The following is a 23749-nucleotide window of genomic DNA, read 5'->3' on the forward strand; positions in this document are numbered from 1 at the left end:
TAAGAAGAGGAGAATATATATTTGTCTATGGCCTGGTTTCATGGACAGGGTTTAGATTAAGCCATAGTTCAATCAGGGCATTTAAGTAGCTTTTATAGACATGCGCTAGAAAAAACAAAACATTACTGGTGTAAATCTAGAGGCAGAACAATGACACTTACATATTTCAAGATACCAGTGCAAGTTGCAGTTGCTTTTAATGAAAACAGCTCAAACATGCATTTTAGTCTTGGACTTAAGCCTTGTATGTAAAACCGAAAATTTATTTAGTAAATGTGTATTCTACAAGCTTATAGCACTTTGGAAAAAGTTGGAGGCACCAATTATAGGGAGATGAGATTGAATATGCCATTGGAGAAAATAACGTATATATTATTAAAGGCAGGTATAAGGCTTTTGAAGATGCTTGGAAACCCTTTATGATTTTCTTAGAAAAAGAAAACAATAGGGATATATTTTATGGGATTTTATAAGATATGCAAGAAAATAAGTATTGTTGGATGCATCTTGTACTAGGAGACCTAATTTTAGTTTGTTTGTGGGTGTATATACAGTACTGTGCAAAAGTCTTGGGCATGTTAATAAAACAGAAAAAACTGATACAGACTGAATCCAGAAGAACTGCGGGAACATCTCCAAGATGATTGAAGAAACCTTCCTGCAAAGCTACCCGAAAAACTATGCGCAAGTGTACCTGGACAAAAGCCGTTTTAAACGCAAAGGGTCGTTACACCATATATTGATTTGAATTAGTTAATAGAAGTTAAATCATATCATCATTTTTGAAAGCATTCTCACTTTACAGCATTTTAACACAAGTGACAGTACTTTTCAAAGTACTGTAGCTTTGCAGGAAGATTTCTTCAAGCATCTTGGAGACGTTCCCACAGTTCTTCTGGATTTAGTCTGTCTCAGTTTCTTCATGTAATCACAGACAGACTCGATGATGGTGAGATCAGATCATCCTGGCTGTTGTCATATTCTTTGTGCATACAGAAATCTCACTGGATTATTACAATTAATGGCAAAAAGAATGTTTGGAAACGTAAACTGATATTTCCTACTGACACACTACAGCAAAAGATATAAACTGACTTAAAACCATTTTCTTTGGGGGGGGGGATGGATATTAACATGCCTAAGACTTTTGCACAATGCTGTTTATTTTTCCTTTTGTTGATTATCCATACGTGAATATATGAGAGTGTTTATGCTATAACATGTCTTTGTTATGTAATCTAATAAGCAATAAAAGATGAATAAAGAAACCTCAGGTCAGCAAAAAAATGCACTGAAACCGTTAGGTTTGTAAAGCTTTACTTTATTAAAAAGATTGTTGCCATTTTCAATGAAAAAAAAAAAAAACCCTTCTACAACAAACAAATCACAGCGTACTTTTCCATTCATATAATACACTGACTAAATCACAACATAGCTCATTCACCACCTTACCCACAAATCACAGGACACTGGCTCAACACTGAAATTAAAACAATGGAGCTCTTAAAAAATGTTTAGAAGTAAAGGGGATTTTGAAAAAGGGAAGGGAAAAAAATATTCATGAGCTGCTTGAGATGATAGTGATGTTTTTACAAGGTGGAGGAGCTTTGTCACTGAACTGTGGGGAGGAAAAAAAAGCTTTGTAGCTACAGTAGAACCAGAATTGAAATCATGGGGAAGATAAAATGTATTTTAGCCCTGAGGCATAGGTGGGGAATAGGGGTGAAGCATCAGTATTCAGATCAGTCAGCACCCGGTGTTGGACTTCTCCTTGGGCTGGCAGACCTGGAATGACTAAGAACACACACACAGACAGACAGACACAGTCAGTCAGCATCTACAGATTTTCAACCTTGAATGACAACTGAAATGTGCTAACGTGTAAATTTGCATTTACCCGTCTTTCTTGTGACTGATCGAACGAGACCGAGAGCGAGATCTGGACACACTACGTTCCCTCTGTCTGGAACCAGATCGTGAACGGGAGCGACTTTAAAAGAAACAAATAAGATTTTAAACTGAGATGCATGTACAACACGTATATCGTGAAACTGAATTAACAAATTAGCATATCTAAATTGTGCATGCAGTACCTGTCTCTACGGACAGGCGTTCTGGACCTGGACCGCCGGACAGGGCTTTTTGACCTGCGTACAGGTGAACGCGAGCGCCGCACAGGGGTTCTGGATCTGGAGCGGGCCGGGGAGCCTGACCTAAAACAGAGGTGAAGTTTAAGAAAAATCAAAAGCCTAGAGATCAATGACAAAATTTAAGTCCCCCTGTGGTAAAAATCAAGCGTTTAATGTTGTTTATATGTCTATGTGGTGTTTTTAATATGAATTTGCACATGGTTCGTCTTAAAAGCATAAGTCAACACCATTGCTGAGTATTTTCTCCTTAAAAGCAGTGAAATAAAGACAGTTTCAAAAACGTGTTTCGAAATAGCTGGTGTTTCTGACATCACAAACTACCTAGTAACCAATCACGACAATGTGACAGAGTGGATCTCTGAGCTGGTGTGTGTGAGTGGGGGCGGGGCTGATTTGCATATTCATAGAACCGCATATACTAAATGAAGGAAGGGTGTAGAGTTACATTCAAGCTATTTTAAGGCATGATGGAAAAGGCATTAAGGAAAAAAAAAATGTTTAAATGTCATTTTGGTGTTTTAAGGGATAACATAAACAGGGGGACTTTCAGAAAATCAAAATGTCCCATAGAAAGATTGTTTCTTCAACAGTGCTGAGGCAAATCAATGTGTTAAGAAGACTTATTGCAATTAAGAGTTGTTAGAAACAGGACTGTGAAAAGATAAAGCTCACCTGCTTCTGCGTTTTGAGTATGAAGGTGACCGGTACTTTCTGAAAAAGGAGGGCATGAAATCAGACTGATACATATTGACAAAAAAAATGTAATTCAAACACAACTGGAACAGTGCGTGGTCTTACCTTTCATTACTACGGCTCCGAGAACGGTAGCGGCGCCCTCGAGATCTGGACCGAGAGCGAGATGTTGATCTAAACGCAACAAAAACAATATGAAAGTTTATGAACAACAGGCTCAAGTATAAAGGCAATAAAAATAAAACGTTTATTTACGTACCTGCTGCGTCGGCTTCGCCTCTTGCTGAAACGATAACAGTCATAGGCATAATGACCACTCTCCCCACACTGGTAACAGCGGTCGTTGGGGTCAAATTGCCTGCGGCTGGGACGGCCATAACGGGACTTTCTTGACATACCAGTAGACAGCTCAACTCTGACACGGGCTCCACAAAGCACCCTGGGATATTATAGATCAGAAGGTTATTTGTTCCCTATGTCAAACAAAGGCGTGTACATATGTGATCCAGCTGTTTGGACATCCCAGACTCCCCCCGTTAGCCTTTTTATTTCTGAGCCATACATTTCACCTAGATGCAGATAAAGTCCAGACCAATTAAAAACAACTGAACTCAAAAACAGGGTACAATTAATCTGCATCTAGGAAAATGCCACAAAAGTTGGGGCCTTTGTGAGCGGAAAGAGAACAGTGAAACCGCCGACACTCACCCCTGCGGGTCTGAGCTCCCTGAAGAGGTCAGGGGGTTAAATGTGCTGCAGTAGCATCATGGCAAATGTAGGCAGGTAGAACTCAAGTTGACTCACTTTCCATCCATCCCCTTTACGGCATCCTCTGCATCTCTGGCATCCTCATACTCTACGAAGGCGAAACCTGGAGGGTTCCGGGCGACCCATACACTCCGCAATGGTCCGTAGTAACTGAAGGCCCGTTCCAGCTCACCTTTGGCTGCACCATTGCCAAGGTCACCTACATAGACCTTACAGTCGGTGGCACGAGAGGAACTTCGGGATGAATAAGACATCTTACACCTGTAGTATTGACAAAGTAAAGAACTTAATTTAAACTGGCTAATGTTTGAAGCAAAATACAAGTAATTGATTCCCCAAATTCACTGACACTCAAATGAATGTTTTCAACCAGGGGTTCATGGACCACTGGGTGTCTCTGATGGTACTCAAAGTCTGTGGAGACTATCATAGAACACATTTATAACTATCAAATATCAAACTCATTCAGTTAAAGGGACAGAACACCCATAATAATAATAATAATAATAATACATTTATTCGCCTTCGTACAGTTCCAAATCTGTATGACTTTCTTCTGCAGGGCACAACCAATGTATAATGTTTTTCTCTCTCTCCAAATACAACGAAGGTCAATGTCACCGAAACAGAAAGTCATTTAAATTTGGAATGACATGAGTAAATTAAAATTTTCAGTTTTTGGTGAATGTTTCCATTATGCATTATATAATGTGGTAAAGTAGCAGCCCAGGATTGTTGTAAATTGTTAAAAAAAAAAACATTTCGTCGCACACTACAAGTCTCTAGTTCTGTAAAGGCTGAAAACCTCTAGCTTTCTTCTAATATAAACTACAGTGTCTAGTGTACATTGATCAACCAGTGCGCATGCAAGTGCGTTGGTCTAGAATGTAGCACAGCCCTGCACTTGTTAAAAACATAGCAACTCGCGGTCAGCTGTTCCCGTATAACGTGCATGCATCTACATTCGTTAAAGCTAAAGATGAGAGTGCTGCTGTTAGAGCTTCGTTGCTACACAATGTAATCGTATAAATTTCTCAAGAATTATGTTTTGGTTTCGTTTTCATCGGTCTGTAACACCAGTCACGTAACGTAACGAACTACGGCCATGATAGACCGCTCAATCATGTTTATCAACATGATATTGGAATTAGCAAGACTCAAACAGCCAAAACCAAAACAGACAATAGGATAAGAAATTATAAGCATGATAAATTTGAGAATGTAGCAACTGGTTTGATTGTTAGCCAATTAGCAAGATTAACGCCAATAATAAGTGCGCCAGAAACGCAGGCCGCTCTTTGTTTGGCACATTTTTGAATTAAACGATACACCTACCGAAATACAAAGATCCACCAGCTGGCAGCAACATTTAAACCACGATCTCTCGTACAAGATATATAATCGCATGTGAAAAGAAAGGCCTTTGAAATAATACCAAATAAACAACACCATATGCAGCACGCGGACTTACTGTGTGACTCGACGTCCTCGGTTCCGTCGTGTGAGGGCGCGTGGACGCTTCTTCTTCCGGTTGATTAAAGGCGCTCAACCAAACCTTGGCCGACAGGGGAAAACCGCTAATGACTACAAGTACAAATTCGATACAAATCGAATTCATCTAACCGAATAAACAACGTGAGAATGTAACTCAAAACAGAGTCCTCACCAATTCTCTTATCTCATGCTCCTGACTCGCGCTCTTGGCCCGGAAGCGTCACCCGTCACCGGCTGAGAGCACGGCCTCGGGCCTTGACGACTTCTCTTACTTCCAAGAAGGGGCGGTGTCTTTAATGCTTAAACATGATTGGCTCTCACTGATGTAACTCAAACTAAAGGCGCGTTTCCTACTGGTTCTTACTGGCGGGGATTTTCATTCATTCCAGTAGTTTGAATCTTTTGAATATGTTCACTAAAACGATTCATTCATTAATTCAAGCAATCATTTCTGCTTCAGTTGTATCATAAGTCGTTGAATCTTACACTCAACCGATTCGTTAAGAACACAGAACAGTTGATGTAACTAATAAATTATTTATAAACAAATCTGCCAAGAGTGAATCATTAGGGTTGCCAAATTCAGCAAAGCAAAATATAGGCTAGCTCAATGTTTGGCCAACAGTGTAAGGGACACTCAAAATAGTTTATAGTTCATTTGCATACAATACCACAAGATGTTTTCTGTAAAATGTTCCTCTATTTTCATTGTTGTGATATATCGCCTCTCTGTCTGGATTCTATAAGCAACCAAAGCAAGATTCGTCAAAGGAATAAATTATTATTAATTAGGCCTAGTGTAATCTGTTGATGTTTAATGAATGAAATAACAGTATTTCCACTTTTCATTTCTGAAAGCAGCACATTCCAGTTAGAATACAGAACACAATAAAACAACCGTTTCAATTTATTAAGGATTTTACTTAAATTTAAATACTGAAAATATACATTTGAGTGAATTCATGAAGAGACATATGACATAGACTCGTGAGAGTTTGTAAATATATGAATGTGAATTCTGATTATTGTCACATACATTATTTCCTTGACCAACTTTGCAAGGTACCTCCCATAAAGTATAACATCCTAATGTGAAACTAGCAAACGTTGTTCAGTTTCACTTGTCAAAGTGTTTTTTGTGTGTGTGTGATCATTTCTATGGAGAGTCATATGTGGCTTCTCTCTCAGAGAGAGGCCTAGCATCTCTTCACAGGTGCATCAATTACTGTAATGAGTCAGCATATAAATCACATAAAAGTGCTACATCTTGCCGTGTTAAACTCCTCCATGTCTTTGAGGGTCTGGTGGTGTCAAAAGTTCATAATACCTCTAATGTGCTTTGAAACCAAAGCCGAACAACAGTTAGAGATGCCCCTGATAGCCGTGCAGTCATATATTGCTCTCTCTCACTCACTCTCTTATTTTAGGTATGTGTGTTTATACAGAAAGTGCAAACCTATACCTACTTCATGTACATATTACCATGGAATAGACAGTACTTCGTACATTTCTCTCACAATTTTCACAAAACTCATTTAATCTGAATGCCATTAGTGTTAGTGTGTATGTGTGTTTATTGAGTCTGTGTGTCTTCTCTGTCCTCAGAAGCCGGTGATGTGACAGTAGGCCTCTAGGCTGGAGAATGTGATGTAGAGAAGCCACAAACCGATGAACAACGCTGAAGTCAGAACCTTCAGCGTTTTGGGCCCACCTAGCTCTCCGCCCACCGATTTCCGTCGCCGTAACATCAGCACACCAATGTTGATGAAGGCGAAGATGGTGAAGAGTGTAACAGAGAACGCAAGCGAGCCAGGGTCTACATAAAACACCTGACCTTTGACCTCCCAGTAAATGGCTGAAATGGACCAAGCCACGCCAATCCCAAGAAAAACATTAACGGCGTTGCTACCGGTTACATTTCCAACTGAAGCATCTGCGTACTGATCCTGTTGAGCAGCGACCTTGCTTGCAAATGTATCTAAAAAAGGAAAGAAGGGAAGTGAGAAATGCCTGGTTGGTAAAATGATTTTGCAACAAAGACAGTTGTCAGTCCTTTTTTTTCTTCTTTCTTTATTTATAAAGGGACCATGTACAATTTTTAACATAAATGTTTCCATTTCATGCATTGTACCGGATTTAGCCAAAGGCTAATTTTCATCCGTATTGGAGTCCTTTAATATGGTTACGTTCACACACAGTTTCGGTATTTACGGGACTGACAACTTCTCAGAAAACTTATGCAGTATGAACAGAACTGGATTGGACAACTAGTTGTCTGTCATGTCATACTGTGTGAGAGAGCCGCTCTGCACTGCACAAATGCTTGTCTACCGTGTGTTGCGGGTTTTGGTGTGTGGTTTTACTTTCAGTAACTTGCAGCGACGGAGATATGAGCTGTGTGTAATCTGAAGGCTCAGTTTTGTATTCTATGAGTGACTCTCCACCCAGATATAAAAGCTGCAGTCAGTTGATGAAGATTTGACGGATAACCTTGTGGCTCGATTGGACTTGTCGTCTCAAAAGTGATAAAACTTTTCAGTTTAATGGACGTTGCCATAATGTCAGTGTCTCTATGGTTAATGGAAAGAGAATACAGGCTTGACACCCGTTGCAAGTTCACACAGACAGTATTCGAGACGCTACTGAAAGTTGTTGTGTGAACGGGACATTTCGAAACTCACACCTGTAAGTAAAAGCGGCTGTCAATCCCAAAAACTGGCAGTGTGAACGTAGCCTTTGTTTCACACAGTCTAACATACATATTTACCTGGTATGGAGGTTCCTAAGGCGACGAACACTACAGCAGTGACAGTGTCACGGAGGCCCACTGTGCATCCGAAATGAGATGCCAAATCTCCGATGACAGCAGTTAGCATCCCAATGACCAGAATGCACACAATGAAGCAGGTCCATCCGTTCCCGTACTCTGTGGGTGGAACAAACGCAAACAGAATCTTCCAGAACACTGTAACCGCGTGCATGAAATAATCACAGCACGAAGGCTGCTGAGGCTCCCCTCCTTCCTCATCACCTTCTCCTGAGAAAAAGAAAAAAGGTAGGAATAAAACATTATCATCACCTGAAAGAATCTCTCGTGAGTTTTTGTGCACACAAACACAGCATAATTCATTTCATATATATACAAACACACAAATGATTTGATTTTACCTGCACTGACTGTAACAGCCTCAATGAATTGTTCCCTCCAGGAGTGTGTGCCAATTACTTCGGCAAGATTGGTATCCTTCAAAAGGCGGTCTACTGTATTCTAAACACATATGCACACCATAGTAGAGCTTAGTGATTGAGAAATATATCCGTTAAACAGCAATCAATCAGACTTCATCAGTTGCTCTGTATAAGCCATTACACTTTATTTTTAATTCCTGTTATTGACTGTATTCCTGATTCATTTGCACAAAAGGACTGTTCTTGTGTAACGGAGGCCAGCAACTGATGCCAGAGGCTGTGGTCTTTAGCGCCCTTGTTAGCGCATCCCTCTTGAGGCCAGCGAAGTGAGGTTTACCTGCACAGCTCTTAATAGCTGGCCTCCTTTACACTTGCTCAGCCAAATGAACATTTTGTTTCATTGAAAAATCATATGATGAAAAAAGCTTTAGTTTTAATCTAGTTTTAAAGCTTTCAATTAGCAAACATACAGATTAAAACAGAAAGAGTTGAGATGAGATCACAATCTTCATGCATTTAGGTGGGATTAATTCAGTCAGAGAGTGTTTAAAGGTTGAAGTTAAGGGCAATCCCAACACACACTTCACACTGAGGCAAGTGGTCTACTACCGCATCTAAAACTCCATTAGGGGCCATTCCCTGTCGGACCTATATGAGAGGGAAGGAATCACAGCTTATACAGTTTCTTCCTGCATGTGACAGACTAAATTGGGCACTGAGTTTCATGTGTTTGTTAATGTATGCATGCATATGATGTATACCTTGAAAGCCATGCTCTCCTCTATAATGACCTCTAGCCTGCTGTGTTTTCCCAGAATGGGCTTCCCCTTCTCTGCTATACGCCTGGCATCCTCCACTTCTGGACCAGGAGTGGCTGGGGAAAATGAACAGGAGAGCAAAGGATAAATACTGAATGCTAAGATGTGAGGTGTAACAATTCTTTATGTGTAGACATACAAAATTGCATATACACTGCATAATATATGTAGAAAGAGTTTAAAAAAAATCATCTTACCCTGATTCAACAGCAAATCTACTTGCAGCATGTGAGTAGAGAATGAATGAATGAATCATTGACTGAGTGATTGATTATTTAAATTATTGATTGATTGATTCATTCATTCATTGTTTGAATCAATCAATAAATCAATCAATCTACACTACCGTTCTACACTAGTTTTTTTATGTTTTTCAAAGTAGTCTCTTATCCTCACTAAGGCTGCATTTATTTGATTAAAAATACAGTAAAAACATTTTTATTTGCACACATCGGCTCATATTACGTACACACACACACACAAGCGTGTGGCTGAAGTGTGTGCGTAGGTGAGTTGGATCTAGTTACTATGAGTGACGCATATCTAGTTTGTCCCCCTGTTGTGCTGTTGTTATTGATCTGAAACTGGACACTGGTCATAGAAATGTGTGTGTCTGAGAGGCGAGTAGGAGGCTATTGAGGCTATTAACAAGCATTCATAGAAATCTCGCACAATGAGAAAATATGAAAATACTATAACATATGTGATGATTAACAAGAATAGGTACACACACAGACCTGAGATGCCTCTCTTGAGCCAATTGGGTTCTTCAAGTACAATGTAGAAATTTTCTCGCTTCTCATATTCCTGCATGTTAATGATGCGCACCTGTAGTGTCTTACTGTGGATACACGCACACAAAGAGCAAAGGTCAAATAATCATTTCCTCTTGGTTTTACCTCTGAAATATTAAAGGAGACCTCAGCATTTAAATCACATCAGAGTTGGGCCAACATGAATACTTTAACACACAGTGCATAAATAATTAACCCACACACTGATGAACTGAGACTAGCTTTCGGTTGTGTACATGCTCTCCTCTCCACAAACCACTGCTTTATTGAGGGTTAAAGATTTATCTAATTTGTTTTAACAATAAAAGGTACATTCATTCAGTGTGTGTATGCGGTATGATTTTAGTCTTTGCCATGTACTCGCTGCAAGCTTCACTTTACAGACAGCAGAGATTTCAACCTCATCAGATTTCGCATACACATGTATGAAGTAATAAAATCCTGTCAAAAGTGGATTCTAACTGCCAGAAAAAAAATGTGAATGTGAATTTGAACCACATTGTTCATCAAAATACTTGTACTTTTAAAATACAACCTATCATAAATGCTCTACTTTAAGCATATAACATAATATAATGTTATAATATAATATTTATAATATAATTATTTATATTATAATGTTATAAAAAGAATATTTAATGATACTATCGCTAGATGTACTGAAGATCTATATGAGATCTAGATATGGATCAATGGATATGCTGTATGGAATCACCTTGTGTCAACCTTAAACCTTCTAGCCCAGGATAAGTTGTTTACAAAACAAAAAAAAGACATTTGCTGCTCAGAATCCAGTATTAGCATAACAGATTCAGTCTGGAAGCCCACACGGGACACTAGAGAACATCTCAGAAGTGAACACATTATTCCAGGCATTATAGACTAAACAGCATAAATGTTAGTACTGGGGAGAAAGAGACCTCTAGTGTCTCAAATGAGAAGTGAGGGCATAGTGACAAATAATAGAGGTTGTTTGTATGCCGATGGGGATGTAATACGAGGTTTAATATCAGTGCATTAGCTACAAAACTACAACTAAACTAGTGTTTCAGAATTTCAACTTAAGTCTTTAATAATGTTTACTGTGCATTTTGAAAAATGGTAATTAAATCATAGATAGTAAATGGATATGATAAATAAATTGAGATACACTACTGTTCAAAAGTACGATTTTTAAAATAAATGAAATATTTGTATTCAGCAAAGATACATTCAATTGATCAAAAAGTGTCAGTAAATACTCTTACATTGTAAAAAAAAAAAAAATCTATTTCAAACAAATGCTGTTCTTTTGAACTTCATCAAAGAATCCTGAAAAACACATATCATGGTTTCCACAAAATTAAGCAAAACTATTTTCAACATCGATGATAATAACAATAAGAAATGTTTCTTGCACACCAAATCAGTAATGTAGAAATAGCTGCTGTAAAATGAGCTTAAATATAGTAAAATAGAAAACTGTCATTTTAAATTGTAATAATATTTCACAATATTACTGTTTACCTGAATTTTTGATCAAAATAAATGCAGTCTTGGTAAGCATAAGAAACATCTTTAAAAAAACGATTTAAAAAATCTTACAAACCTCAAACATTTGAACGGTAGTGTATGTTAATTTATTATACCTTTATAATGCATTATAACTGCATAACATATATTAGTAAAGTATATTAATGGGCTGTAATGGTCCACAATTGTCCATAAATAGAGATTTTTAAGTGCTACTGCCAGACTGCTTATTGAGATACTTACCAAAATACTTCACCATCAACAGAGCTGGATTAGTACCCCCAGGGGCCCCTGGGCACTGAAGCTCATGGGCCCCCCTCCCCTACCTGACAACCACACTCTCCAAAGGACCACACACACACACACACACACACACACACACACACACACACACACACACACACACACACACACACACACACACACACAATACTAAGGCCCACCAGGTGTGGGATTTGACATGCCATCACTGTTGGTCAAAAGCTGAATGACAAGTTCACAAGACAATGATACAATTTTTTTTCCTGAAAAGTAGGGCTGCACGATATGGGGAAAATGTCATATTGCGATTATTGAGGTCAATATTGCGATTGCGCTATGCTATTGCGATATAATAAACAAATGGTTTCATGAGTCAACTTACTTGGTTCCCAAGTAAAATGCACACACAGATTAGTGATAATGCTGAAATGTGTATTTCTCGACTCAAACTAGCAACAACAACTAAATGCACTGTGTTTTCAAATTAAAATAATATTTTTTACAAAATTAAATATTGACATCTTTGCAAACTTGTTATTTGTCTCAATAATACAATAGTAAAAAAGAAATGTCATATTTACCAGTGCCCTTACTGTCTAACAGATAGGCCTAGGACATATACCGATATTGAATAAAGTTATCAAACAGTCTGCACTGCATAAATTATAAATTAAATATAGACTAATCCTTATTAAAGCTAAAAACGTTCTTTAGTCAAGAGCAGTCATTTTCTCTGTTCTTTTTGTTCTTTGATTAACTTTACTGACAGAAAGCTTTATTGGCTGCTGTCTCTTTAAGACCAGCCGCTGCTGACAGAGACGCGGATCTCACACGCGACTCGTTCTCTCACACCTCTTCACGTTCATCATAAGACTGCTCTTATGTTATGAAGATACTCGACGAAAAACTGACATTTTGGTATAATTGTGTGTGTTATTGTAAGTTCAAGCACGAAAGAGAACTGTATTCTGGCGTGCTGTCTGTGCGCACGATACTGGCGCGTCTTTCTCTGTGTGTGTGTGTGTGTGTGTGTGTGTGTCACAGTCACACTTTTGTCTTGTCACACATGAATTGTTTAAAAGCATTTGCATGAATAAAAGTGGGATCATATAATGTAATATACACTTTCTGATAATTATCAAGATCGAGGCCAAGCCTTGTGTATACTATTTTTATGTAGTGCACAAAAAAAACCTCTGATCACGGAGGGCCCCTCTCTGCGCAAGGGCCCCTGGGCACGCACGTGCCCAGATTGCCCGTATGGTAGATCCGGCCCTGACCATTAATATAACACATGCATTAAACCACACTACAATTACCTAATTTCAAACTTTCAAACTTTGTGTGAATGTGGCAGGGTTTTGTGTGCATGTGAGAAGTGAATACTCAATCGTGTAGGTAAAGTTAAAATAACAAGGTATTTGAATTTAAAACCTTCGTGTGGACATTTACCTAGTCTGCTCATTGGCAAACTCCAGCTCTCCTTGTGTGTGCTCATAGTCAACACCCTGTCGAGCAGAACCGTCCTCTGTGTGATACGGAATTGTTACAATCCCACGCGTACCTGATGTCCGGTTCACAGGCACCTCCACCACACCTGAACATTCACCCACGCAGAGCTCCTGCTGACCAAATGCGAAGACTCCCGCATGGTCATCATCCAGAATGGTTACTGTGGTTACGAGGGGTTCAACCAGTCGGGCACCGTCGGTGTTGGTCCCACCCTCTCCCTCTCGCAGGTTTGAGAGACGCACAAAGAAGTGTTCATCTTCTTCAAACACATCATCATCAATAATGCCCACCTATAAAAAGCACACATGCATTTTAAGACAACTCTCATATTCAACTCGAATGCATACACTACTGTTCAATAGTTTGGGGTCAATACGAATTTTTAAATGTTTTTGAAAAAAATAAATACTGTAAAAACATAATATTGTGGGATATTATTACAATTTTAAATAACAATTTTCTATATGAATATATTTTAAAATAGGAATATATTCCAGTCTTCAGTGTCTCATGATCCTTCAGGAATCATTCTGATTTGACAATATGCTGCTCAGCAAACATTTCCTATTATTATCATTATTAAAAAAACAGTTTTTCTGCTTAATATTTTTGTGGAAAATGTGATATATTTGTTTCAGGATTCTTTTATGAATAGAAAGTTCAAAAGAACAACATTTATTTGAAAATATTTGACAATTATACATGTCATTCCTTTTATTTAACAAGGACACACAAAATTACAGATGAAAAAAAATCTTTTGTGGTTTCACTTGCTATTTTAATCATTCACATCATTCAACTGATTTTTTTTATTGAATCACTTACAAATCAATGATTCTTTTTTTGTACATGGATCAGACATCACCACTTTCTCACCTTTATTTCCTTGCGTGTCTCTCCGGGCTGAAATACGATCGTTCCCTCACAATACTCATAATCTGCCCCAGAACTGGCTGACCCATTCTCTGTCCTGTAATCGACGTGGAAGGTTCTGGTGCCGGTTCCTCCCTGTAAACAGACCCATAGACTCACGTTCCCACAGTTCTCACTGCAATGATACTGTGCCTGCTCAAAAGCTATCTGAGAACAGGTGGCCAGGTCACTCTCAGACGAATCTCCAGTGACTCTCTTTGCCTGTTCGGCTGCGGCATGTTTCTTCAGTACGTTCCCAGCACCAATCATCATGCGTGTTGCCTGTACGCGGTAAAAGGCCCGGCTCTTATGCTGTTTCTGCATGGTGGCATAGTTGGCCATCTCAATCAGCTGATCCAGGTCTTTGTCCGGATGCTTCTCTCTCAGTTCCTTCAGCATACGGATCACCTACAACCATAGACAGTCTCAGTTACATCCAATAATCTTTCATTTCAATGTTCAACATCTTTATATGTAAGGGATGATATTTAGTCGATCAAAATTGTAAAAAGCTCTGGTAGGGCAATCAGTGGCCAGTTGCATAAACTGCTTAGACTAGTCTCAAAAGTTAGTCATCTAATTTCATACCTTTTTAAAGTCAGTTACCTAAAAAGGTATACTGGTATAATTTGACTTGTAAAAGTAAGACTGTTTACCCTTTAGTTAACTGCTAGTTGGTCAAATTAGTTTTTAAGACAGTCTTAACATAGTGGCTATTTTTATGCAACTGACCCCAGGTCTTGTATCACCCTGTTTATTTTGAGATAATAAATGGTTTATATATATATATTTAGAAAACAAATTAGTAAATAAATGGACATGAAATATTGATTTGAGTTTAAAATATGTGAGATAATCACATATTTTATTATTGTTTAAAAATTTGAGATCAGTAAGAATTATTTTTATTATTCTCTTATGCTCACAGAGGCTGCATGTTTTTAAATACAAAAATACAGTAAAACAGCAATATTGTGAAATATTATTTCATTTTAAAAGAACTGTTTTCTAATTGACTATATTTATTTCTGTGATGGCAAAGCTGAATTTTCAGCATCATTACTAGTCTTCAGTGTCACACGATCCTTCAGAAATCATTTTAATATGCTGATTTGCTGCTCAATAAGCATTTCAATGCTGTTCAATATTTTTGTGGAAACTGTTTTTCAGGATTCATTGATAAATAGAAAGTTAAAAAAGAGACAAATATTTGAAAAACTTAATATTTAAAAATAAAATAAAATATTTTATTTGAAATGGAAATATTTTGTAGCATTATAAATGTTTTTACTATTATGTTTAATTTTTTATTTATTGAGTTCCATTTAATGTGTCCTTGCTGACAGTATTTATTTATTTCGGAAAAAACGAATCTTACAGACCAACGTTTTGAACAGAACTGTATGTGAGGAAGAGGAAACTGCAAAGTTCTATGAGAAATATAAAACTGTCAAAATGTAGGAGATTGGTTGCAGGAGAGAATGGTCAAATATACACATTTGCAATCAATATACAAAGATATTTGACCATAGAATCTGTTTTGTTTTTTCTCACCTCCTCTCTCTCCTGTTCGGGTTCTTTGGCTTTCTCCATATCGATGCTGGTGGTGCTGTTTTGATATTTGTCTGCCATGATGGCATCAATGCCTCTGGGTGCTAGCTCACCCTCCATCTCCACAATGATACCATGACGTTTATCAGCACGGTATCGTTTGTGCAAATACTTGTAAAAGAGCAGGCGCCGGTCAGCGATCCACGCCATTAAGACACACACAGGGAAGAAGAACAGAGTGACCAGAGCCTCCCAGACCTCACACACACACACACACACACACACACACACACACACACACACACACACACACACACACACACACACACACACACACACACACAAATGAAGTTGATAAAATTAGCCACAAAATTGACATCCACATATAATTATTAACATCCACACTATGCAAACATGTTCTGCTTATGAACACACACACCTGTACAACGCCAGGACTTATGACTGCCAGGATGAGGTAGAGCCAGATGTAGGCAAAGATGCTCCAGCTTGCAGTAATGAAGAAGACTCTGAGGTGTTTAATCTTCCTCACCTCTCCATCAGGTATAACCCACACACACACTCCGATTATCACGAACATGTTAAATGCGGCACTGCCCACTATAGTGCCAGGACCCAGTTCTCCTGACTCAAAACCATGTCCACACACCTGTTACACACATACAAAGCCGAGAACAATACTACCAATACTAATACTTTACTTTCCAAAGCAATTAGTAATGCACAGTAATGCGTTTTTTCAAGACTATATTTTTTTCTATCAATGACAGTTGAATGTCACTGGCCGATGTAGGTTAGTATGATTTCTACTACCCCACAGGTTGCTTCATTTCTTCAGGTTATAGGAGAGACGGAATTCTCGTACAAATTAGTCATTTCTGGAGAATGATTTCTTAATTTTCCAGAATAATTTCTAGAGAAATAAAAATGAGCCATGAATGACAATTTAAATATTTAACTGACCGTCACTGTGTTAAACCACACTGAGTTAAATGATATGTCTTTACATGGATGAATAGCGTCTGAAGTCATCACTTTAAACTGATGAGGTGTGTGTGTCAGTCGTTTAATAATTAACCTGAAAAAAAAAAAACCCTAGGCCTTCACTTTTCTTGTGACAAACCACTGAGCAATGCGAGTTGCTGGTTTGTTTTGAAGTTGTGTGCGTACCTCTATTACGGACAGCAGGATCTCAGGGGCTGATGAACCCAAAGCCATGAGTGTGAGGTTGGAGACAGTTTCATTCCAGACTCTTACTGTCATTACTGTTTTCTCTCCATTAGCACCCGTCACAGTCACCTCCTTCACCTAGGGAGAAGAGACGCATTAAGTTTATAGAAACAACATCATATGGGTGGGCTGAATGACCAAAATCTTATTTCACACTAGTCATTTTTAAAACAATAAAAGTATATCACAATGTAGTAAATAGTTTATATTTTAATAACCATGTAGTATTGCCTATTTTTGGACAGTCAAGTGAGTTTACTTTATAAATAAAGGCACTTCATCTCATTTGACTATTTTTTCTTTCTTTTTTTGAAGTAGATTGACACAAACTACAACAGTAAGGACTTCAACCATATATTAAATCACCTAGTTTTTCCTCTTCTTGAAAGCAGTTCTGCTCACTAATGTCTTTGCCAATATATCTACCGTGGAATAAAAGAATATCAAATTCTCTGCTGGATTTGTGTGGACACACACCGTCATACCGTACCATCATATTGTCATACTGGCCAGCATAAGAGACTTATTTTAAAAACATACAAAAAATCTTATATCTATATATATTCTTATCTTTCTCTCTCGTTATATATATATATATATATATTAGGGCTGTTAAACGATTAATCATGATTAATCGCATCCAAAATAAAAGTTTGTTTTTACATAATACATGTGTGTGTACGGTGTATAATTATTTTCTATATATAAATACGCACACATGCATGTATATATTTAAGAAATATTATATATAAATATTTTATATATAAATAACACATTTTCTTAAATATATATATGCATGTGTGTGTATTTATATATAGAAAATAATTATACTCCGTACACAGACATAAATTATGTAAACACAAACTTTTATTTTGGATGCGATTAATCGCGATTAATCGTTTGACAGCCCTAATATATATATATATATATATATATGTATATATATATATATATATATATATATATATATAAAATACAGTACTTATTGTTTTTGTTTTTTTTGTCACACCTGTGAAGTGATGGTCTCGATGGCAGACATGAAACGATCAGCAATGATAGACACACCCAGGAACATGTAGAGAAGACATGAAAAGTAGATCACTGCTCTCATTGCCTGCATTGCCAGTGAAGGGTTTTGTGGCATCCACACAGGAAGTAGAATCCCTGGATGACATTTGACTTTATCAGAACAGGATCCTTTGGGGCCATCTGCACTACTGTTGCTGTTCCCATGAGCACTGCCACCCAAACACACCTGCGGAGAGAGGAGGAGAAGGAGGAGAAGATGGAGGAGTAGAGGAGGAGCCATGACCACATATGGCGAACAGAAAGGTTTTCTTGAGGTTGGGAGATTGAAAGGGAGAGAAAAAGAGAGTGGGGATTATTCATACAAAGCATGATCAATCAATCATGATACATTTTACAGTCTATGATTTGATCATATAATGCAACAATGTAAATAAGAATGTTTTTTACAAATGATTTACACAGAAATTCTGCTTGTGTTTTATGAATGAGGCCCAATCTCTATATGTGGATACAGTACATCGTTGTGAAGAACAGTAAATGTGTGTGAGGCCATTTCAGTCCTAATCTAAACCACAGGACTTATCAACGGTTCATTAATCATGCCTGGCCCACACTGGACACAGGCAGTCCAACCTAATGGATCCATGAGACTTAAGGTCCTTGCACACTGAGTCCGAAATTTTCTTATGCGTTTTTTCATATTCGTCATTCGGTGGCTCTGAATTGTCAAAACACCTCTCAAAAGGCTTGCTACGGATGCGAAAAACACAGAAAATCGAACCCGATCCGAATTTTTTTATGACGAATGAAAGTTTCGCAGGCAGCGTGTAAACGTGATTGACACAAAGTGAGGTCGTATTTATTTTTTAACATGCGAAATTTTCGGACAAAAATTTCAGACTCAGTATGCAAGGACCTTAATACTACAAGTGGACTGGCAGCAGTGGAACCATAAAAAAATGAAAGAAAGTCATAAAAACAGCATGCTTTCAGCTTGAATAAGTATATGATTTATAAACTATTTACACTTTCTAAAGAAGATACCAATGGTTGTGAAGTAGCAAATGAAAAGTGTGTTAGGTAAAGAATTACCATAAGAAAAGTAACTATGGGCACACACTTGATTGTCTTTTAACCATGATTTTAAGTTAATTTTAAATGACCAATATGAATCACAGTCTCTGAAAGACATAGGCAAACCATGTGCGAGCTGCTCTCACAGAAAAAGCATGTCCAAAGGCAGTCCTCCTCATTTGTATTACACAATCACCTCTTGACACAGACCTGGTGTGTCTAACAACAGTTGTTTTCTGCTTTATAAAAGCAGTAAGTGGGGAGCTAAGCCATGTACAATTTTATAAACAAGACAAACAACTGTAAATTTGATAAGATTGTCCCAGGTCATTAAATTATGTTTTTTTAAGCAGTAACAGTGGTGATAGGTATTTGGCTTCCTATCAAGCACCTTAGAAGCTTGATGGTAAAGTAGCTGCACAGGTTTAAGTGTTGTACTGGAGGCTTGTGCCCAGCTAGTCAAACAGTATAACAGATGTGGCATGATCATGGCACTAAAATATATTGTATCTGCCTTTGTAGTTAAACAATTTCTGATATGACGGAAATTTGACAAGTTGAATTTTACTGTATTTATAACTTTTTTAATATGTTTTTTAAATGTTAGATTAGAATCAATTATCATACCTAGATATTTTAAATCAGATACCGTTGACAGCTGTTCCCCTGCAATATAAATATTGGGTGTGGAATTATCTGTTGACCTCTTCATAAAAAACATACAAGCGGTTTTCTTTATATTTAGGAATTTAAATACAGGATTAAATACAGGATTATTACTTCATATACAGGAATTATTAAGCCATTGCATGACATCGGCCATCACTGCTGTAAGCATTTTTAACTTTCTATTTTTCAAAGTATCCTAAAAAATCCATAAAAATATGAAGCAGCACAACTGTTTTTAACATTATTAATAAGAAATGTTTCTTGAGCATCAAATCAGCATATCAGACTGATTTCTGAACGAAACATAAGACACACTGAGGACTGGAGTAATGATGCTGAATATACAGCTTTGCCATCACAGAAATAAAGGACATTTTTAAATGTCAAATACATGCAGCCTTGGGGAGCAGAAAATTCTTTAAAAAAATCTATTAACCCTACATTCTTGAATGGTGTATAATACAGATAAATATATAAACTGTAATAATATATGTAATAATAAAAATAGACTTAAAGTACTACACCATGGTACAACAGTATTACTCGTGCTTTCGAGAGAAACTCGTAACCTAGAGCACAAATGGCAACAAACTCATTTAGAGGTCTTTAGAATCGCATGGAAAGACAGCGTGTCCCGCTATAAAAAGGCTCTAAAAGCTGCCAGGGCCGAGCATCTCCACAAAATAACCAAAACAAGTTTTTTATTTAGCACAGTAGCTAGTTTAACAAATAAATATGCGTCACCTGAACTGAATATTCAAAGTTCAGTAGTAAGGACTTTATGAATTTCTTCACTGAGAAGGCATCAGAAATACAATATGTACAACCTTTGACAGCGTTTTATGATTTAGCCTCAATTATCGTCCCTCAAGAACAATTGCAGCGCTTTACAACTATAGGACAGGAAGAGCTAAATAAACTTATCACTGCATCTATACCAACAACATGTTTATTTTAGATCCAATACACCACTAAATTACTGAAAGAGTTGTTACCTGTGGCAGAAGAATTGTTACCTCTTCTCAATATTCACATCTTTATCTCTCCCAAGACCGTTCAAGCTGGCATCTACTAATCCTCTTATTAAGAAACAACAACTAGATCCAAATGAATTGGCAAATTACAGACCCATTTCAAATCTTCCAATTATGTCTAAAATACTAGAAAAAGTTGTGTCCGCTCAATTGTGCTCCTTCCTGCAAAAAGGAAAAGAAAAGAAAAAAGAAATAAAAAGATATCTATGAAAAATGTAGGCCCCATGATAGCACAGAAACTTACTTCTAACTTCTGACCAAGGCTGTATCTCAATACTAGTTTTACTTGATCTTAGTAGTGCACTCGACACTATAGATCACTTTAGAATTCGATTACAAAATTACATCATACCGTAAACATTTTGTTTATTTAAAAAGGAGATTATCCAAGTTAATGTAACCAAAAGGTGAAAAGAAATGCTACAGTTATTAAATAACATTGTAAAAGTTATTAAAGAACATTAAAATAGAAAGAAGTTGATTTAAGTTATTAGCTGAATATTGATTTGACCAACGAGAGCTCTTCCTCATCCTGCGAGTGTCGGCGTGCATGTATAACGACAGGAGAGAGAGCCGAGCATGACGGAGGAAAGACATGAGCTGAAATTCTCTGAAAAGTGTACAGAAATAGTAGTTAAACGTGTTCAAGTTCATTTATTCCGTACCTTCCAGGATCTGAAAAAGCCAATTGACTATTGTTGAGTCACATTTTCTCCGCATTATATATATATTTTTTTATAAAACTGCATAAAGATTGCGGCAGCATCAATAATGGTTATTTAGTTGCAGTAAACAGTGTTTATTCCCTTTTTCATGTTGTATTTCGGATAATTTAAAAGAGGGTTATACATGTGGTCATAGAGAACCGAGGGGTTATTCCTTTTTCATTGCAGTTCACCGACGCCATTGTGCCTGTGTAAGAAATAAACTATTAATATAGAGGTAAATGACTACAATATATAATTTTTTGTAAAATGGTATTTGTATGTGTAATTGGTTTAATTTGGTAATTTTGATCTTTGATGTGAAATTATTTTTGGATCCACAAAATGAATGCTCTGGTCTGTGATCAGGCCAATTTTTCTTCTTCTTTGTGTTTATCTATTTTTTGGTTCTATGGATTGTGTTACTCCTGTGATCTGAAACTTCACATTTGATGGCGAGCCACCCAAATTCTACACTGGCACAGAGAAAAGAGGACAACAAATCATAAAGAAGAGGATAATTTTCTTTCTTTTATTTATCAGCCCTGCTTTATGGAAGTAAGACAATTCCAATTTAGAGAACTATTAAGCTCCCTTCCTGGAGGGAATTGACAAATACAGAAAAAGAGCAGCATTTTACAGAACATTGAACTATTGATGGTGTATATGGTTACCCAATATGATTGATATTGAGGTTCTTACTCATTGTAACAGCTCCTTCACGGTCTCTAAATCCTCTGATAAATGTTTTTGGTCCTGCAGCATTTAATTTAGAAATCCCAACTTGTAATAATTGCTTTAATAAGATAATTGTTTCTGCCTAAATAAATTCATGATATTAGCTAAGAACTGTACATTTTTGACATATGGGCAATACTTTGAGACAGTCACCTCTGATAACAGATTACTCTAAACTGTAATGTAGAAACATATGTATTATGAAAAGCGCTATACAAATAAATGTGAATTTAAATAAATGGAGCCTTGGTGAGCATAAGAGACTTCTTTCACATTTTTAAAACATTTTACAGACCCCCACAATTTTGAAAAGCAGTTGTTCAAAAGATGTAAAAAGACGAGACCAATTACTATTTAGTATGCAAATATTACAACAGCATCATCATTGTTGGTTATATTTTAGTGCAAGAGATTTTACTTTAATTTTAAGATAGAATAGGCCTACAACAAATTTCAATAGAGTGCTGCCATGCACCAAAAGCTCTGACATAACACATCCATTTATAGATTTGTAATCTTAATTTCTCTCCTTCTCCTTCTTATTTTCCTCTGATTGTTTCTCTGACCGTCACCTGTGTGGTAGAGATTGAGAGTGACGTGCTGGATTGAACCGTGTGTTCATATTTCACTTTCTAATCTGCGCTATGGTTACCTGGACATCAGCTTTGCTGTGTTACTCTACACCACTGTCCAAAAATAACCTGCCCATCACACATGGCCCTACAACTAAAACACATACTCATATGTACATGTGTATGAAAGTGTCTTGTATGTTATTGTAGATGTTGGGTGACAGTGTGTGTTTGTTTGTGTGTATTTGAATAAGTGAGTATGTGTTACTCTGTGTTACAGTTATGTGTGTGTATGTTTCTGTGCAGGTGTGTGCGTGTGCCTGAAACTGAAATGTCTCCGATTACCACGATGACACTGTTTCAGTCTGTCAGTGCCGCTGATAAGTGATTGGCCGGATTGGCTTACACACAGAGCTCTGACAGCTTAATAGGAGTTAGCACCTCTTAGTGGTTAAGATTACCACCACCAGAGAGAGAAAGTGACAGAGGGAGATAGAGGGAGAAAGGCAGAGGATCCGTTCTTGGAAACGTGAGAGTGACAAAGAAAAATGTAGAGGATGGTTAGGTAAAAAGAGAAAGAAGAAAAACATCAACATATTTAGGAAATGCCTCATTTTCAGCTGATTTGCCAAAATACACATTTATTTTATTAACTAATTAAAACTGATAATTAAAAAAATATATATTGTAACGTTAACACTACTCTTATTTGACCCAAAACTTTAAGGTACTTTACAGCATCCATCTGATTTTTAATATAAATTCCATGAATTGATTTTAAATTCTCAGCCACAATGTTTGTTCCAGCAGACTGACAACTACTAAGCTGTTGCCCTGTGGAATGAGAGGCGTTTATGAGAGCGAGTGTGCTTTAACACCTTCTCTCTCTCTCTCTCTCTCTCTCATGAGTGTGCTTTAACACCTTCTCTCTCTCTCTCTCTCTCTCTCTCAGTATTTGCCATCCAATACTGATTACACACACTCACACAGACTTGACTACATAATAGTGGATGGACAACGTGGAACA

The 23749-nt window shown here is 37.3% G+C and overlaps 2 protein-coding genes across 12 annotated transcripts in view; both read right to left on the minus strand.

Moving 5' to 3' along the window:
• Positions 1 to 1288: 1288 nt before the first annotated feature.
• On the minus strand, positions 1289 to 5389 carry srsf7a (serine and arginine rich splicing factor 7a). Of its 3 annotated transcripts, none has more exons than XM_079870429.1 (9): positions 5278 to 5389; positions 5083 to 5166; positions 3648 to 3872; positions 3103 to 3282; positions 2949 to 3017; positions 2823 to 2861; positions 2094 to 2213; positions 1898 to 1990; positions 1289 to 1794 (listed from the first exon to the last, which is right to left on the minus strand). In XM_079870429.1, the coding sequence occupies exons 3-9, from the start codon at positions 3863 to 3865 to the stop codon at positions 1743 to 1745; spliced, it is 771 nt and encodes a 256-aa protein (XP_079726555.1). In that variant the 5' UTR covers positions 3866 to 3872; positions 5083 to 5166; positions 5278 to 5389; the 3' UTR covers positions 1289 to 1742. The 3 variants fall into 3 exon arrangements, with proteins under 3 accessions (XP_079726555.1, XP_079726556.1, XP_079726557.1); XM_079870430.1 differs by having other exon boundaries at positions 5083 to 5195; positions 5278 to 5381; XM_079870431.1 differs by lacking the exon at positions 5278 to 5389 and having other exon boundaries at positions 1302 to 1794; positions 4947 to 5104.
• A 769-nt stretch (positions 5390 to 6158) lies between these two features.
• Positions 6159 to 23749, minus strand: part of slc8a2a (solute carrier family 8 member 2a) — a 29471-nt gene continuing 11880 nt past the window's right edge. For 3 of the 9 annotated variants that reach the window (XM_079870872.1, XM_079870871.1, XM_079870870.1), the window contains 13 exons: positions 17912 to 18239; positions 16843 to 16980; positions 16094 to 16321; positions 15658 to 15912; positions 14068 to 14511; positions 13132 to 13481; positions 9850 to 9953; positions 9310 to 9327; positions 9056 to 9168; positions 8877 to 8942; positions 8274 to 8373; positions 7873 to 8142; positions 6159 to 7083 (listed from right to left, as the gene is read on the minus strand). In XM_079870872.1, coding sequence (XP_079726998.1) covers positions 6707 to 7083; positions 7873 to 8142; positions 8274 to 8373; positions 8877 to 8942; positions 9056 to 9168; positions 9310 to 9327; positions 9850 to 9953; positions 13132 to 13481; positions 14068 to 14511; positions 15658 to 15912; positions 16094 to 16321; positions 16843 to 16980; positions 17912 to 18211 — 2763 coding nt within the window. In that variant the 5' untranslated portion in view covers positions 18212 to 18239 and the 3' untranslated portion in view covers positions 6159 to 6706. The remainder of the gene's footprint in view (positions 7084 to 7872; positions 8143 to 8273; positions 8374 to 8876; positions 8943 to 9055; positions 9169 to 9309; positions 9328 to 9849; positions 9954 to 13131; positions 13482 to 14067; positions 14512 to 15657; positions 15913 to 16093; positions 16322 to 16842; positions 16981 to 17911; positions 18240 to 23749) is intronic. The other 6 variants (XM_079870878.1, XM_079870874.1, XM_079870875.1 and 3 more) reach the window with 6 other exon arrangements.

The sequence above is a fragment of the Squalius cephalus genome, assembly GCF_949319135.1.
Source record: "Squalius cephalus genome assembly, chromosome: 5".
NCBI classification, from domain to species: domain Eukaryota; kingdom Metazoa; phylum Chordata; class Actinopteri; order Cypriniformes; family Leuciscidae; genus Squalius; species Squalius cephalus.